This window comes from Aquarana catesbeiana, linkage group LG12 (assembly GCF_042186555.1).
Source record: "Aquarana catesbeiana isolate 2022-GZ linkage group LG12, ASM4218655v1, whole genome shotgun sequence".
Taxonomy (NCBI): Eukaryota; Metazoa; Chordata; class Amphibia; order Anura; family Ranidae; genus Aquarana; species Aquarana catesbeiana.
Genome location: NC_133335.1, coordinates 3,381,540 through 3,398,815, shown reverse-complemented (window position 1 = coordinate 3,398,815; position 17,276 = coordinate 3,381,540). Strand labels below are relative to the sequence as shown.

Genomic DNA, 17,276 nt, shown 5'->3' with positions numbered 1-17,276 from the left:
TAGGGGTGGAACCAAGGGATGGTACTTGGAGGTGGGTAGGGGTGGAACCGAGGGATGGTGCTTGGAGGTGGGTAGGGATGGAACCAAGGGATCGTGTTTGGAGGTGGGTAGGGGTGGAACCGAGGGATGGTGCTTGGAGGTGGGTAGGGGGTGGAACCGAGGGATGATGCTTGGAGGTGGGTAGGGGTGGAACGAAGGGATGGTGCTTGGAGGTAGATAGGGGTGGAACCGAGGGATGGTGCTTGGAGGTGGGTAGGGGTGGAACGAAGGGATGGTGCTTGGAGGTGGATAGGGGTGGAACCGAGGGATGGTGCTTGGAGGTGGGTAGGGGTGGAACCGAGGGATGGTGCTTGGAGGTGGGTAGGGATGGAACCAAGGGATCGTGTTTGGAGGTGGGTAGGGGTGGAACCGAGGGATGGTGCTTGGAGGTGGGTAGGGGGTGGAACCGAGGGATGATGCTTGGAGGTGGGTAGGGGTGGAACGAAGGGATGGTGCTTGGAGGTAGATAGGGGTGGAACCGAGGGATGGTGCTTGGAGGTGGGTAGGGGTGGAACGAAGGGATGGTGCTTGGAGGTGGATAGGGGTGGAACCGAGGGATGGTGCTTGGAGGTGGGTAGGGGTGGAACCGAGGGATGGTGCTTGGAGGTGGGTAGGGGTGGAGCCCAGGGACGGTGCTTGGAGGTGGGTAGGGGTGGAACAGAGGGGTGGTGCTTGGAGGTGGGTAAGGGTGGAGACAAGAAGTGAGAAAAAAAGCCCTGGTTACATACACTAAACATGGCATGGAGGAGCTCACTGAAAGTGGCAGTGAAGGTGTGGAGGTGCCTTCTGGTGGCCACAGATCATCCAGCCTCCATCCAATATTCATGCCCAGCTTTCTGTAGGGTTTCTAGTTCCTGATCCTCATCCAGACAGAGGACAGGTCAACATTGTTAGATACGCTAAACACGGCATGGAGGGGCTCAGTGAAAGTGGCGGTGAAGGTGTGGAGGTGTCGGATTGGAATGGAAAGCTCATAAAACGAGAGTCTCCCGGCCTCACAGTCCAGATATATACCAAACCTGTTACAGGACACCTGTTGGTGTATATCTGTACAAATGTTGTTATGTGTCACTAAATAGTGATTAGAAGAATTGAGATGCCACTTACACATACACCAGGACTTGTTATTACTTCCGAGTCCAGACTCCCGGTCCATACTGGGATAAGCGACCCCGAAGACGCATTCTCCCAGTTCACTGGTCTCCACTTCCCAGTAGTGCCGCCCCAAGGAAAAACTCTTGGTGCTAAACACCTGACCGCTGTCCTGAAGCCTGTCTGATGACTCTTCCTGGTTGACCTCCTCACATAATAGGGAAATGGTTTTCAAGTCATCGGATATATACACATTGCGGGCAGCTTTGGCAACATCCAGGAGCACGTCTGCAGGGCCCTCCACATAGATTCCTCTCTTTATTCCAGTTATGAGATCAGACAAACCAGTGTGTATCATTTCGGAGATGAGACCCTCATCCAGGTCACCAGCATACAGGTCCTCCTCCCCCTCATCTTGGCTCTCCTTTAAATCACAGAAGTCCTCTCCATCCACATCATTTTCCTTTAGGATGGTCAGTGGGTCAGTGACATTACATAGCTCCTCTATGCGTTGTATCTTCCTGGACAGCTCGTCCTTCTTTACTTCCAACTGCCGAATCAGATCAGAGATTGAATGTAAAACCTCATCATGGCTGGTAATCTGGGACACCACTCTCCTCTCCAGATCTTCCAGTTGCCTCCTAATGTCACCAAACAGAGCCGTGACTTTCTCGGTTACACCGGCCATTTTTTCTTTGGCTTTATTCCTGCGTTCTTGCAGCCCCTGGGCTCTTTTTCCCATTTCCCTTTTCTTTAGAGACAGTTTGTGCAAATGTTCCCTTAATTTGTCCTTCTTCTTCTCAGAGACCACATGGAGCATCTGCACCGGGTGCCCCTGGTGCTCCCCGTCCAGCCTGCAGCAGACACAGATATAGGCAGAGTCCTCTGTGCAGAAATACTCCAGGATCCTTCTGTGGACGGAGCATTTCCTGTTCCCCAAAGAAGCGGAGGGGCCGGAGAGGATGTGCTCCGGTGACTTGGCGTGGAACCTCAGATGGCTATCACACAGAGAAACTTCACAATGAAGACAGGACTTTACAGCAGGTACCGGGACGTGGATGCAGTGACTGCAGAAGTTCCCGTTCTTCGGACGCTCCGTCGGCCTGAAAAACTCCACCAGATTGACCAGTCTGACGCTTTTCTTCAGCTCGGGGCGATGTCTGTACATCTTGTTGCATTCTGGGCAGGTGAACTCGCCCTTATCCTTATCCTTGCTGTCCCACGTTTGTGTGATACAGTCCTGGCAGAAGCTGTGTCCACACGGCAGAGTGACCGGATCTTTAAATATCTCCACGCAGACAGAGCACGTCAGTTCAGCTCTCGGGTCAGCAGACGCCATCGCCGGACCTTCGAAGAATGAGCTCCGTTGTGCTCCGGTATGTAGACTGGTGTGAGGGATCCAGTATGAATGTCGTGTTTTCAGGAAAGCAACAAAAGAAATGCAACCCGTCTTGTTTGATGACCTCAGGTGTGACAGTCACCTGAGCGTAACCCGATCATCGTTCCCCGCATACCTAAGGGTAACCACCATGATTTTCAGGTCTTTTATTCACTTCCTGAAACAGAAATATTCTACAATGCACACAGAAATGTGAGGAGCAACTTCTCATCATCATTATTATCAGCACTGGGAGCAAAAAAAAACTCAACAAAAGAGCTCCAAAGTAGCAACAATTAATGTATAGAAACCTTGATAGGGACCACTGAATTCATACTTCACTCCCATTCCCCCAGTAGTTTGTGTCTGTGCCCCTCCTACAATGGTGAGATTACCCTGCAGTAGTTTGTGTCTCTGCCCCTCCCACAATAGGGAGACTTCTTGCAGTAGTTTGTGTCTCTGCCCCTCCCACAATAGGGAGACTTCTTGCAGTAGTTTGTGTCTCTGCCCCTCCCACAATGGGGGAATTTCCTGCAGTAGTTTGTGTCTCTGCCCCTCCCACAATGGTGAGATTTCCTGCAGAAGTTTGTGTCTCTGCCCCGCCCACAATGGTCACATTTCCTGCAGTAGTTTGTGTCTCTGTCCCTCCCACAATGGGGAGATTTCATGTAGTAGTTTGTGTCTCTGTCCCTCCCACAATGGTCACATTTCCTGCAGTAGTTTGTGTCTCTGTCCCTCCCACAATGGGGAGATTTCCTGCAGTAGTTTGTGTCTCTGCCCCTCCCACACTGGGGAGATTTCCTGCAGTAGTTTGTGTCTCTGTCCCTCCCACAATGGGGAGATTTCATGCAGTAGTTTGTGTCTCTGCCCCTCCCACAATGAGGAGATTTCATGCAGTAGTTTGTGTCTCTGCCCCTCCCACAATAGGGAGATCTCCTGCAGTAGTTTGTGTCTCTGCCCCTCCCACAATGGTGAGATTTCCCACAGTAGTTTGTGTCTCTGCCCCTCCCACAATAGGGAGATCTCCTGCAGTAGTTTGTGTCTCTGCCCCTCCCACAATGGTGAGATTTCCCACAGTAGTTTGTGTCTCTGCCCCTCCCACAATGGTGGAATTTTCTGCAGTAGTTTGTGTCTCTGCCCCTCCCACAATGGGGAGATTTCCCTGCAGTAGTTTGTGTCTCTGCCCCTCCCACAATGGTGGAATTTTCTGCAGTAGTTTGTGTCTCTGCCCCTCCCACAATATGGAGATTTCCCTGCAGTAGTTTGTGTCTCTGCCCCTCCCACAATAGGGAGATTTCCCCCCCAGTAGTTTGTGTCTCTGCCCCTCCCACAATAGGGAGATTTCCTGCAGTAGTTTGTGTCTCTGCCCCTCCCACAATAGGGAGATTTCCCTGCAGTAGTTGGTGTCTCTGCCCCTCCCACAATAGGGAGATTTCCTGCAGTAGTTTGTGTCTCTGTCCCTCCCACAATGGTGAGATTTCCTGCAGAAGTTTGTGTCTCTGCCCCGCCCACAATGGTCACATTTCCTGCAGTAGTTTGTGTCTCTGCCCCTCCCACAATTGGGAGATTTCCTGCAGTAGTTTGTGTCTCTGCCCCTCCCACAATGGTGAGATTTCCTGCAGTAGGTTGTGTCTCTGCCCCTCCCACAATGGGAAGATTTCCCTGCAGTAGTTTGTGTCTCTGCCCCTCCCACAATGAGGAGATTTCATGCAGTAGTTTGTGTCTCTGCCCCTCCCACAATGGTGAGATTTCCCACAGTAGTTTGTGTCTCTGCCCCTCCCACAATAGGGAGATCTCCTGCAGTAGTTTGTGTCTCTGCCCCTCCCACAATGGGGAGATTTCCTGCAGTAGTTTGTGTCTCTGCCCCTCCCACAATGGGGAGATTTCCCACAGTAGTTTGTGTCTCTGCCCCTCCCACAATAGGGAGATCTCCTGCAGTAGTTTGTGTCTCTGCCCCTCCCACAATGGGGAGATTTCCTGCAGTAGTTTGTGTCTCTGCCCCGCCCACAATGGTGGAATTTCCTGCAGTAGTTTGTGTCTCTGCCCCTCCCACAATGGTGGAATTTTCTGCAGTAGTTTGTGTCTCTGCCCCTCCCACAATAGGGAGATTTCCTGCAGTAGTTTGTGTCTCTGTCCCTCCCACAATGGTCACATTTCCTGCAGTAGTTTGTGTCTCTGTCCCTCCCACAATGGGGAGATTTCATGCAGTAGTTTGTGTCTCTGCCCCTCCCACACTGGGGAGATTTCCTGCAGTAGTTTTTGTCTCTGCCCCTCCCACAATGGGGAGATTTCCTGCAGTAGTTTGTGTCTCTGCCCCTCCCACAATGGTGAGATCCCCCCCCCCCAGTAGTTTGTGTCTCTGCCCCTCCCACAATGGTGAGATTTCCAGCAGTAGTTTGTGTCTCTGCCCCTCCCACAATGGTGGAATTTTCTGCAGTAGTTTGTGTCTCTGCCCCTCCCACAATGGTGAGATTTCCCACAGTAGTTTGTGTCTCTGCCCCTCCCACAATGGTGAGATTTCCAGCAGTAGTTTGTGTCTCTGCCCCTCCCACAATGGTGAGATTTCCAGCAGTTGTTTGTGTCTCTGCCCCTCCCACAATGGTGGAATTTTCTGCAGTAGTTTGTGTCTCTGCCCCTCCCACAATGGTGAGATTTCCAGCAGTAGATGGTGTCTCTGCCCCTCCCACAATGGTGAGATTTCCAGCAGTAGTTTGTGTCTCTGCCCCTCCCACAATGGTGAGTTTTCCCACAGTAGTTTGTGTCTCTGCCTTCCTATTCTAATCATGGCATCATACAGTACAACAAAAGGGCCACAGAGGGCAGCGGAGTACCTGACACCCCTAGTCTCTGTTCCCTATTCTAATCATGGCATGGTGCAGTACTCAGCATGTCCACAGAGGGCAGCAGAGTACCTACCCACCCTATTCTATGTTCCCAATTCTAATCATGGCATGGTGCAGTACCCCAAAGAGGGCAAAAGAGGGCAGCAGAGTACCTCCCCACCAAATATTTTCTGTTCCGTATTCATATAATGTTATGGTGCAGTACCACAAAAAGGCCACAGAGGGCAGCAGAGTACCTCTACCTCTAGTCTCTGTTCCCAATTCTAATCATGGCATGGTCCCAGTATGACCACAAGGGGGCAGCAGAGCACCGCTCACTTCTGTTGTCAGATTACTGTGATAATGTACAGTGCATTATCCCAGTATGACCACAAGGGGGCAGCAGAGCACCTCTCACTTCTATAGTCAGATTACTGTGATAATCAATGCACGGTGCAGTACTCCAGTATGGACACAAGGGGGCAGCAGAGCACCTCTCACTTCTGTTGTCAGATTACTGTGATAATCAATGCACGGTGCAGTACTTCAGTATGGACACAAGGGGACAGCAGAGCACCTCTCACTTCTATAGTCAGATTACTGTGATAATCAATGTACGGTGCAGTACTCCAGTATGGACACAAGGGGGCAGCAGAGCACCGCTCACTTCTGTTGTCAGATTACTGTGATAATCAATGCACGGTGCAGTACTCCAGTATGGTCGAAAGGGGGCAGCAAAGCTCCTCTCACTTCTATAGTCAGATTACTGTGATAATCAATGCACGGTGCAGTACCTCAGTATGGACACAAGGGGGCAGCAGAGCACCTCTCACTTCTATAGTCAGATTACTGTGATAATCAATGCACGGTGCAGTACTTCAGTATGGACACAAGGGGACAGCAGAGCACCTCTCGCTTCTATAGTCAGATTACTGTGATAATCAATGCACGGTGCAGTACCTCAGTATGGACACAAGGGGGCAGCAGAGCTCCTCTCGCTTCTATAGTCAGATTACTGTGATAATCAATGCACGGTGCAGTACTTCAGTATGGACACAAGGGGGCAGCAGAGCACCTCTCACTTCTATAGTCAGATTACTGTGATAATCAATGCACGGTGCAGTACCTCAGTATGGACACAAGGGGACAGCAGAGCACCTCTCACTTTTATAGTCAGATTACTGTGATAATCAATGCACGGTGCAGTACCGCAGTATGGACACAAGGGGACAGCAGAGCACCTCTCACTTCTATAGTCAGATTACTGTGATAATCAATGCACGGTGCAGTACCGCAGTATGGACACAAGGGGACAGCAGAGCTCCTCTCACTTCTGTTGTCAGATTACTGTGATAATCAATGCACGGTGCAGTACTTCAGTATGGACACAAGGGGGCAGCAGAGCTCCTCTCACTTCTGTTGTCAGATTACTGTGATAATCAATGCACGGTGCAGTACTTCAGTATGGACACAAGGGGGCAGCAGAGCTCCTCTCACTTCTGTTGTCAGATTACTGTGATAATCAATGCACGGTGCAGTACTGCAGTATGGACACAAGGGGGCAGCAGAGCTCCTCTCACTTCTATAGTCAGATTACTGTGATAATCAATGCACGGTGCAGTACTCCAGTATGGACACAAGGGGGCAGCAGAGCACCTCTCACTTCTATAGTCAGATTACTGTGATAATCAATGCACGGTGCAGTACTCCAGTATGGACACAAGGGGGCAGCAGAGCACCTCTCACTTCTATAGTCAGATTACTGTGATAATCAATGCACGGTGCAGTACTCCAGTATGGACACAAGGGGGCAGCAGAGCACCTCTCACTTCTATAGTCAGATTACTGTGATAATCAATGCACGGTGCAGTACTCCAGTATGGACACAAGGGGGCAGCAGAGCACCTCTCACTTCTATAGTCAGATTACTGTGATAATCAATGTACGGTGCAGTACTCCAGTATGGACACAAGGGGGCAGCAGAGCTCCTCTCACTTCTATAGTCAGATTACTGTGATAATCAATGTACGGTGCAGTACTCCAGTATGGACACAAGGGGGCAGCAGAGCACCTCTCACTTCTGTTGTCAGATTACTGTGATAATCAATGTACGGTGCAGTACTCCAGTATGGACACAAGGGGGCAGCAGAGCACCTCTCACTTCTATAGTCAGATTACTGTGATAATCAATGCACGGTGCAGTACTCCAGTATGGACACAAGGGGGCAGCAGAGCACCTCTCACTTCTATAGTCAGATTACTGTGATAATCAATGTACGGTGCAGTACTTCAGTATGGACACAAGGGGGCAGCAGAGCACCTCTCACTTCTATAGTCAGATTACTGTGATAATCAATGTACGGTGCAGTACTCCAGTATGGACACAAGGGGGCAGCAGAGCTCCTCTCACTTCTGTTGTCAGATTACTGTGATAATCAATGCACGGTGCAGTACTCCAGTATGGACACAAGGGGGCAGCAGAGCTCCTCTCACTTCTATAGTCAGATTACTGTGATAATCAATGCACGGTGCAGTACCTCAGTATGGACACAAGGGGGCAGCAGAGCTCCTCTCACTTCTGTTGTCAGATTACTGTGATAATCAATGCACGGTGCAGTACCTCAGTATGGACACAAGGGGGCAGCAGAGCACCTCTCACTTCTATAGTCAGATTACTGTGATAATCAATGTACGGTGCAGTACTCCAGTATGGACACAAGGGGGCAGCAGAGCACCTCTCACTTCTATAGTCAGATTACTGTGATAATCAATGCACGGTGCAGTACTCCAGTATGGACACAAGGGGGCAGCAGAGCTCCTCTCACTTCTATAGTCAGATTACTGTGATAATCAATGCACGGTGCAGTACTCCAGTATGGACACAAGGGGGCAGCAGAGCACCTCTCACTTCTGTTGTCAGATTACTGTGATAATTAATGCACGGTGCAGTACTCCAGTATGGACACAAGGGGTAGCAGAGCTCCTCTCACTTCTATAGTCAGATTACTGTGATAATCAATGCACGGTGCAGTACTCCAGTATGGACACAAGGGGGCAGCAGAGCACCTCTCACTTCTGTTGTCAGATTACTGTGATAATCAATGCACGGTGCAGTACTCCAGTATGGACACAAGGGGGCAGCAGAGCTCCTCTCACTTCTGTTGTCATATTAAAGAGGCACTCCGGGCATCCACGAAAAAATGTAATTAATATAAGGACACTTACCTGTCAAGGGCGCCCCCGATGTCGGCACCCCAGGTGATTTTTGGACTGGCTCTCGGGTGCGACCGCCACCATTTGTAGCAAGGGAACCTCACAGCCGGTTACCTGCCGCGCATGCGCATGCTGCGCTTTCTTATAGGCCCAGTGTCCTAAAGCTAAACTAAATTCTCCACCGCGTCACTTCCAGTGCGGCCGCGACACGAACAGCTGGTGTCAAGTCTACACTGCGCATGCGCAGAGGGCTTTCATGGGTTTGAGGAATATTTTAGGACACTGGTGTTCTGTCAGATTAGGCGACCCGTCAGATCTGGTAACGGAAGTGATGTCACCAGCAAAAATTGCTTACTGCGCATGCGCAATGTGTTCCAGCATGGCCGCTATGCGTTCCAATAGGTTTCCTATTCTGACAGAACACGAAGGCGGCAGCGGCCATCTTGTTACACCCAGCGAAGTCTGGAATGTCACACTTGTTTTAGCAGTAAAGCCAGTTTATATAGTGGAATTCAGTATTGTAAATCTCTGATGGTGATTTCATATTCTATTTGAAAACCATTGTCAAGGCTGCAGTCAGAAAGTGGTGACGGCCATCTTGGTACACCCAGCACCGCTCACCACCAAACTGATAGTCATTAGGGGCGGAGGACATTTTTGGACACCCTCAGTCGGTCGTGTTGATATTTTTTATTTGAATTTATGTAAAGCTCAGCTTAGTGCTAAAGTAAGTGTGACATCCCAGACTTCGCGTTCTGTCAGAATAGAAAACCTATTGGAACGCATTGCGCATGCGCAGTAAGGACATTTTGTTGGTAATGTCACTTCCGTTATCAGACCTGACGGGTCGCCGAATCTGATGGAACACCGGAGTTCCAAAATAATCCTGGAGGGGGAAGGGGGAGGGGGCTGACATTCCGAGGGATGTCGCCGCGGTGCCGGTGTCTTGCCGGGAAAGTTCCCCCGGCGGATAAGGACCCCCCTGTACTGCGCAGGCGCAGCGCTTGTGCAGTACAAATGACTAGGAGCCGCCGAAAATAGCCGAAGATGAAAAGCTTCAATCAGCTGTACACGGCGCCTGCACCCGGGGTCCAGGTTCAAGCCCCTCCATCCAAGTGGACCCAGAGGGGGAATAAAAAAGAGCTGAGCGAAGCGAGGGGCCCGACTACAGGCGCCGTGTACAGCTGATTTCTATTATATTCGGCTTCGCCTATTTCCGCCGGCTCCTACTGCACAAGCGCTGCGCCTGCGCAGTAGAGGGGGGTCCTTATCCGCAGAGGGGAACTTTCTCGGCAGAACTCCGTCTCCCAGAAATGAGGTACAAGAGAATAAGAAAACACTGCGCTCTAATAGCAAAAATAAAACATATGTGAGCCGGCCGCTGCATACATTGTGACAAACAATAACCGGTAAATGGGGGAAAAATGCAGCGCTAAGAAGTAATAGGAAGTTGGGGTGTAGTGAAACAATTAAGTAAGAGATGCTGTACTGAAATGAGGACAGGTCCCCGTTCCCCCCTCCCCCACTGAAAGGTACCAAATGTGGCACTGGAGGGGGAGGAGTCAGTTAAGCGGAGGTTCCACTTTTGGGTGGAACTTATAATCAATGCACGGTGCAGTACATCAGTATGGACACAAGGGGGCAGCAGAGGACCTCTCTCCTCTATAGTCAGAGTACTGTGATAATCAATGCACGGTGCAGTACTCCAGTATGGACACGAGGGGGCAGCAGAGGACCCCTCTCCTCTATAGTCAGATTACTGTGATAATCAATGCACGGTGCAGTACTTCAGTATGGACACAAGGGGGCAGCAGAGCACCTCTCACTTCTATAGTCAGAGTACTGTGATAATCAATGCACGGTGCAGTACTCCAGTATGGACACAAGGGGGCAGCAGAGCACCTCTCACTTCTATAGTCAGATTACTGTGATAATCAATGCACGGTGCAGTACTCCAGTATGGACACAAGGGGGCAGCAGAGCACCTCTCACTTCTATAGTCAGATTACTGTGATAATCAATGCACGGTGCAGTACTCCAGTATGGACACAAGGGGGCAGCAGAGCACCTCTCACTTCTATAGTCAGATTACTGTGATAATCAATGCACGGTGCAGTACTCCAGTATGGACACAAGGGGGCAGCAGAGCACCTCTCACTTCTATAGTCAGATTACTGTGATAATCAATGCACGGTGCAGTACTCCAGTATGGACACAAGGGGGCAGCAGAGCACCTCTCACTTCTATAGTCAGATTACTGTGATAATCAATGCACGGTGCAGTACTCCAGTATGGACACAAGGGGGCAGCAGAGCACCTCTCACTTCTATAGTCAGATTACTGTGATAATCAATGCACGGTGCAGTACTCCAGTATGACCACAAGGGGGCAGCAGAGCTCCTCTCACTTCTATAGTCAGATTACTGTGATAATCAATGCACGGTGCAGTACTCCAGTATGGACACAAGGGGGCAGCAGAGCACCTCTCACTTCTATAGTCAGATTACTGTGATAATCAATGCACGGTGCAGTACTCCAGTATGGACACAAGGGGGCAGCAGAGCACCTCTCACTTCTATAGTCAGATTACTGTGATAATCAATGTACGGTGCAGTACTCCAGTATGGTCACAAGGGGGAAGCAGAGGACCCCTCTCCTCTATAGTCAGATTACTGTGATAATCAATGCACGGTGCAGTACTCCAGTATGGACACAAGGGGACAGCAGAGTTCCGCCAATCTCTGTTCTTTGCAATACTTTTTTCCTACATGATGCAGTACCCGAAGGGACCAGAGGGGGCAGTAGAAGAACGCCGCCTGTATTCCGACCAGGCAGAGAAGCGTCCTGTGTTGCCATGGAGACCGGGCGGCGGTTGCCGGAAATACGTCACTGAGCTGTTCAAACCTGAGAGAGCAACAGAGAGCCGGTGAGTGAGAGAAGAGACCCTGTATGATCTGTGGAGAGGAGACCTTGTATGATCTGTGGAGAGGAGACCTTCATGATCTGTGGAGAGGAGACCTTGTATGATCTGTGGAGAGGAGACCTTGTATGATCTGTGGAGAGGAGACCTTGTATGATCTGTGGAGAGGAGACCTTGTATGATCTGTGGAGAGGAGACCTTGTATGATCTGTGGAGAGGAGACCTTGTATGATCTGTGGAGAGGAGACCTTGTATGATCTGTGGAGAGGAGACCTTGTATGATCTGTGGAGAGGAGAGGAGACCTTGTATGATCTGTGGAGAGGAGACCTTGTATGATCTGTGGAGAGGAGACCTTGTATGATCTGTGGAGAGGAGAGGAGACCCTGTATGATCTGTGGAGAGGAGAGGAGACCCTGTATGATCTGTGGAGAGGAGACCTTGTATGATCTGTGGAGAGGAGACCTTGTATGATACGTGGAGAGGAGACCTTGTATGATATGTGGAGAGGAGACCTTGTATGATATGTGGAGAGGAGACCTTGTATGATATGTGGAGAGGAGACCTTGTATGATATGTGGAGAGGAGACCTTGTATGATCTGTGGAGAGGAGACCTTGTATGATCTGTGGAGAGGAGAGGAGACCTTGTATGATCTGTGGAGAGGAGACCTTGTATGATCTGTGGAGAGGAGACCTTGTATGATCTGTGGAGAGGAGACCTTGTATGATCTGTGGAGAGGAGACCTTGTATGATCTGTGGAGAGGAGAGGAGACCTTGTATGATCTGTGGAGAGGAGACCTTGTATGATCTGTGGAGAGGAGACCTTGTATGATCTGTGGAGAGGAGACCTTGTATGATCTGTGGAGAGGAGACCTTGTATGATCTGTGGAGAGGAGACCTTGTATGATCTGTGGAGAGGAGAGGAGACCTTGTATGATCTGTGGAGAGGAGACCTTGTATGATCTGTGGAGAGGAGACCTTGTATGATCTGTGGAGAGGAGAGGAGACCTTGTATGATCTGTGGAGAGGAGACCTTGTATGATCTGTGGAGAGGAGACCTTGTATGATCTGTGGAGAGGAGAGGAGACCCTGTATGATCTGTGGAGAGGAGAGGAGACCCTGTATGATCTGTGGAGAGGAGACCTTGTATGATCTGTGGAGAGGAGACCTTGTATGATATGTGGAGAGGAGACCTTGTATGATACGTGGAGAGGAGACCTTGTATGATACGTGGAGAGGAGACCTTGTATGATATGTGGAGAGGAGACCTTGTATGATATGTGGAGAGGAGACCTTGTATGATATGTGGAGAGGAGACCTTGTATGATCTGTGGAGAGGAGACCTTGTATGATCTGTGGAGAGGAGACCTTGTATGATCTGTGGAGAGGAGACCTTGTATGATCTGTGGAGAGGAGAGGAGACCTTGTATGATCTGTGGAGAGGAGACCTTGTATGATCTGTGGAGAGGAGACCTTGTATGATCTGTGGAGAGGAGACCTTGTATGATCTGTGGAGAGGAGACCTTGTATGATCTGTGGAGAGGAGAGGAGACCTTGTATGATCTGTGGAGAGGAGAGGAGACCTTGTATGATCTGTGGAGAGGAGACCTTGTATGATCTGTGGAGAGGAGACCTTGTATGATCTGTGGAGAGGAGACCTTGTATGATCTGTGGAGAGGAGAGGAGACCTTGTATGATCTGTGGAGAGGAGACCCTGTATGATCTGTGGAGAGGAGACCTTGTATGATCTGTGGAGAGGAGAGGAGACCTTGTATGATCTGTGGAGAGGAGACCTTGTATGATCTGTGGAGAGGATGGGAGAGTGCAGGGGAGGAGAGTGCAGGGGAGGAGAGTGCAGGGGAGGAGATTGTAGGAGAGGAGAGTGCAGGAGAGGAGAGTGCAGGGGAGGAGAGTACAGGGGAGAAGAGTGCAGGGGAGGAGATTGTAGGGGGGGAGAGTGCAGGAGAGGAGAGTGCAGGCGAGGAGAGTGCAGGCGAGGAGATTGTAGGAGAGGAGAGTGCAGGGGAGGAGATTGTAGGAGAGGAGAGTGCAGGAGAGGAGAGTGCAGGGGAGGAGAGTGCAGGGGAGGAGAGTGCAGGAGAGGAGAGTGCAGGGGAGGAGAGTGCAGGGGAGGAGAGTGCAGGAGAGGAGAGTGCAGGGGAGGAGAGTGCAGGGGAGGAGAGTGCAGGGGAGGAGAGTGCAGGGGAGGAGAGTGCAGGAGAGGAGAGTGCAGGGGAGGAGAGTGCAGGGGAGGAGAGTGCAGGAGAGGAGAGTGCAGGGGAGGAGAGTGCAGGGGAGGAGAGTGCAGGGGAGGAGAGTGCAGGGGAGGAGAGTGCAGGGGAGGAGAGTGCAGGAGAGGAGAGTGCAGGGGAGGAGAGTGCAGGGGAGGAGAGTGCAGGAGAGGAGAGTGCAGGGGAGGAGAGTGCAGGGGAGGAGAGTGCAGGGGAGGAGAGTGCAGGAGAGGAGAGTGCAGGGGAGGAGAGTGCAGGGGAGGAGAGTGCAGGGGAGGAGAGTGCAGGGGAGGAGAGTGCAGGGGAGGAGAGTGCAGGAGAGGAGAGTGCAGGGGAGGAGAGTGCAGGAGGGGAGAGTGCAGGAGAGGAGAGTGCAGGGGAGGAGAGTGCAGGAGGGAGAGTGCAGGAGAGGAGAGTGCAGGAGAGGAGAGTGCAGGGGAGGAGAGTGCAGGAGAGGAGAGTGCAGGGGAGGAGAGTGCAGGAGAGGAGAGTGCAGGGGAGGAGAGTGCAGGAGGGGAGAGTGCAGGAGGGGAGAGTGCAGGAGAGGAGAGTGCAGGAGAGGAGAGTGCAGGGGAGGAGAGTGCAGGGGAGGAGAGTGTAGGAGAGGAGAGTGCTGGAGAAGACGGTGGGGGGGTGATGAAGTCATTATCCAGGAGACAGTGTGGGGGAGGGCCCTCATCTCAGTATATATATATATCTTTCTTCTGGTCACATGACTGTGTTGTGTGCCGTCCTCCAGGGGGAGATGACCAATCAGGAGGATGCCTGGGAGAGTCTGGACTCGGAGTTTGACCATTATCTGGTGGATATGAAGCCCTATGTGTTGAAGCGCCCCCAGAGGATGGGTAAGGGATTTCTGTCACCTGTATTTTCTGATGTTTTTGTCCTCCAATCAGTAGATGAAGATCTTTGTTCTGACACTTCCTGTTGTCGGGTGACACCGCTCTCTTCCCGCTCTCTCTCCCGTTCTCTCCCCCGCTCTCTCCCGCTCTCTTCCCGCTCTCTCCCGTTCTCATCCTGCTCTCTCCCGTTCTCTCTCCCGTTCTCTCTCCCGTTCTCTCTCCCGCTCTCTCTCCCGTTCTCTCTCCCGCTCTCTCTCCCGTTCTCTCTCCCGCTCTCTCCCGTTCTCTCTCCCGTTCTCTCTCCCGCTCTCTCCCGTTCTCTCTCCCGTTCTCTCTCCCGTTCTCTCTCCCGCTCTCTCCCGCTCTCTCCCGCTCTCTCTCCCGCTCTCTCTCCGCTCTCTTCCCGCTCTTCGTTCTCTCCCCCGCTCTTCCGTTCTCTCTCCCGCTCTCTCCCGTTCTCTCTCCGCTTTCTCTCCCGCTCTCTCTCCCGCTCTCTCTCCCGCTCTCTCTCCCGTTCTCTCTCCCGCTCTCTCTCCCGTTCTCTCTCCCGCTCTCTTCCCGCTCTCTCCCCCGCTCTTCCGTTCTCTCTCCCGTTCTCTCTCCCGTTCTCTCTCCCGTTCTCTCTCCCGCTCTCTTCCGCTCTCTCTCCCGTTCTCTCTCCCTTGCTCTCCCGTTTCCTCTCGCTCTCTCCCCCGCTCTCTCCCCCGCTCTCTCCCCCGCTCTCTCTCCCGTTCTCTCCTACTCTCTCTCTCCCGCGCTCTCTCCCACTCTCTCCCCGCTCTTTCTCTCGCTCTCTCCCACGCTCTCTCCCGCTCCTGCTCTCTCCCACTCTCTCTCTCCCGCTCTCTCCCCCGCTCTCTCCCCCGCTCTCTCCCCCGCTCTCTCCCCCGCTCTCTCCCCCGCTCTCTCTCCCGTTCTCTCCTACTCTCTCTCTCCCGCGCTCTCTCCCGCTCTCTCCCCGCTCTCTCTCTCTCCCACGCTCTCTCCGCTCCTGCTCTCTCCCGCTCTCTCTCTCACGCTCTCTCCCCCGCTCTCCTCCCACTCTCTCTCTCACGCTCTCTCCCCCGCTCTCTCCCGCTCTCTCTCTCACACTCTCTCCCACGCTCTCTCCCGCTCTCTCTCTCACACTCTCTCCCGCTCTCTCTCCCCGCTCTTCTCTTGCTCTCTCCCCGCTCTCTCTCCCGCTCTCTCCCCCGCTCTCTCCCCCGCTCTCTCCCCCGCTCTCTCCCGTTCTCTCCCACTCTCTCTCCCGCGCTCTCTCCCGCTCTCTCTTGCTCTCTCCCCGCTCTCTCTCCCGCTCTCTCTTGCTCTCTCCCCGCTCTCTTCCCCCGCTCTCTCCCCCGCTCTCTCCCCCGCTCTCTCCCGCTCTCTCTCCCGTTCTCTCCCACTCTCTCCCCCGCTCTCTCCCCCGCTCTCTCCCCCGCTCTCTCCCCCGCTCTCTCTCCCGTTCTCTCCTACTCTCTCTCTCCCGCGCTCTCTCCCGCTCTCTCCCCGCTCTCTCTCTCTCCCACGCTCTCTCCCGCTCCTGCTCTCTCCCGCTCTCTCTCTCACGCTCTCTCCCCCGCTCTCTCCCACTCTCTCTCTCACGCTCTCTCCCCCGCTCTCTCCCGCTCTCTCTCTCACACTCTCTCCCACGCTCTCTCCCGCTCTCTCTCTCACACTCTCTCCCGCTCTCTCTCCCGCTCTCTCTTGCTCTCTCCCCGCTCTCTCTCCCGCTCTCTCTTGCTCTCTCCCCGCTCTCTCCCCCGCTCTCTCCCGCTCTCTCTCCCGTTCTCATCCCACTCTCTCTCCCGCTCTCTCTCCCACTCTCTCCCCGCTCTCTCTCCCCTCTCTCCCGCGCTCTCTCCCGCGCTCTCTCCCGCTCTCTCCCCGCTCTCTCTCCCGCTCTCTCTCTCGCTCTCTCCACGCTCTCTCCCGCTCTCTCTCCCGTTCTCTCCCACTCTCTCTCCCGCGCTCTCTCCGCTCTCTCTCCCCGCTCTCTCCCCGCTCTCTCCCGCTCTCTCTCCGCTCTCTCTCCGCTCTCTCCCGCGCTCTCTACCGCGCTCTCTCCCGCGCTGTCTCCCGCTCTCTCTCCCGCTCTCTCTCCCGCTCCCTCCCACTCTCTCCCGCTCTCTCTCTCGCTCTCTCCCACTCTCTCTCTCTCTCTCTCTCTCTCCCGCTCTCTCCCGCTCTCGCTCTCGCTCTCGCTCTCTCTCTCGCTCTCTCCCACGCTCTCTCCCGCTCTCTCTCCCGCTCCCTCCCACTCTCTCTCTCTCTCCCGCTCTCTCCCGCCTCTCTCCTCCCGCTCTCTCTCTCGCTCTCTCCCACGCACTCTCCCGCTCTCTCTCCCGTTCTCTCCCACTCTCTCTCTCGCTCTCTCCCACGCTCTCTCCCACTCTCACGCTCCTCTCCCGCTCTCTCCCGCTCTCTCTCCGCTCTCTCCCGCGCTCTCTCCCGCGCTCTCTCCCGCGCTCTCTCCCCGCTCTATCCCGCGCTCTCTCCGCTCTCTCTCTCGCTCTCTCCCACGCTCTCTCCCACTCTCACGCTCTCCTCCCGCTCTCTCCCGCTCTCTCTCCGCTCTCTCCCGCGCTCTCTCCCGCGCTCTCTCCCGCGCTCTCTCCCCGCTCTCTCCCCGCTCTCTCTCCGCTCTCTCTCGCTCTCTCCCACGCTCTCTCCCGCTCTCTCTCGCTCTCTCTCCCACGCTCTCTCCCGCTCTCTCTCCCGTTCTCTCCCACTCTCTCTCCCGCGCTCTCTCCCGCT

General features: G+C 53.2%; 1 protein-coding gene across 1 annotated transcript; it reads right to left on the bottom strand.

Moving 5' to 3' along the window:
- Positions 1-876: 876 nt before the first annotated feature.
- On the bottom strand, positions 877-2,546 carry LOC141113820 (E3 ubiquitin/ISG15 ligase TRIM25-like). Its single transcript, XM_073607132.1, has one exon. It carries the CDS (start codon positions 2,468-2,470, stop codon positions 887-889), a length of 1,584 nt encoding a protein of 527 aa, XP_073463233.1. The 5' UTR covers positions 2,471-2,546; the 3' UTR covers positions 877-886.
- Between the last annotated feature and the right edge of the window lie 14,730 nt (positions 2,547-17,276).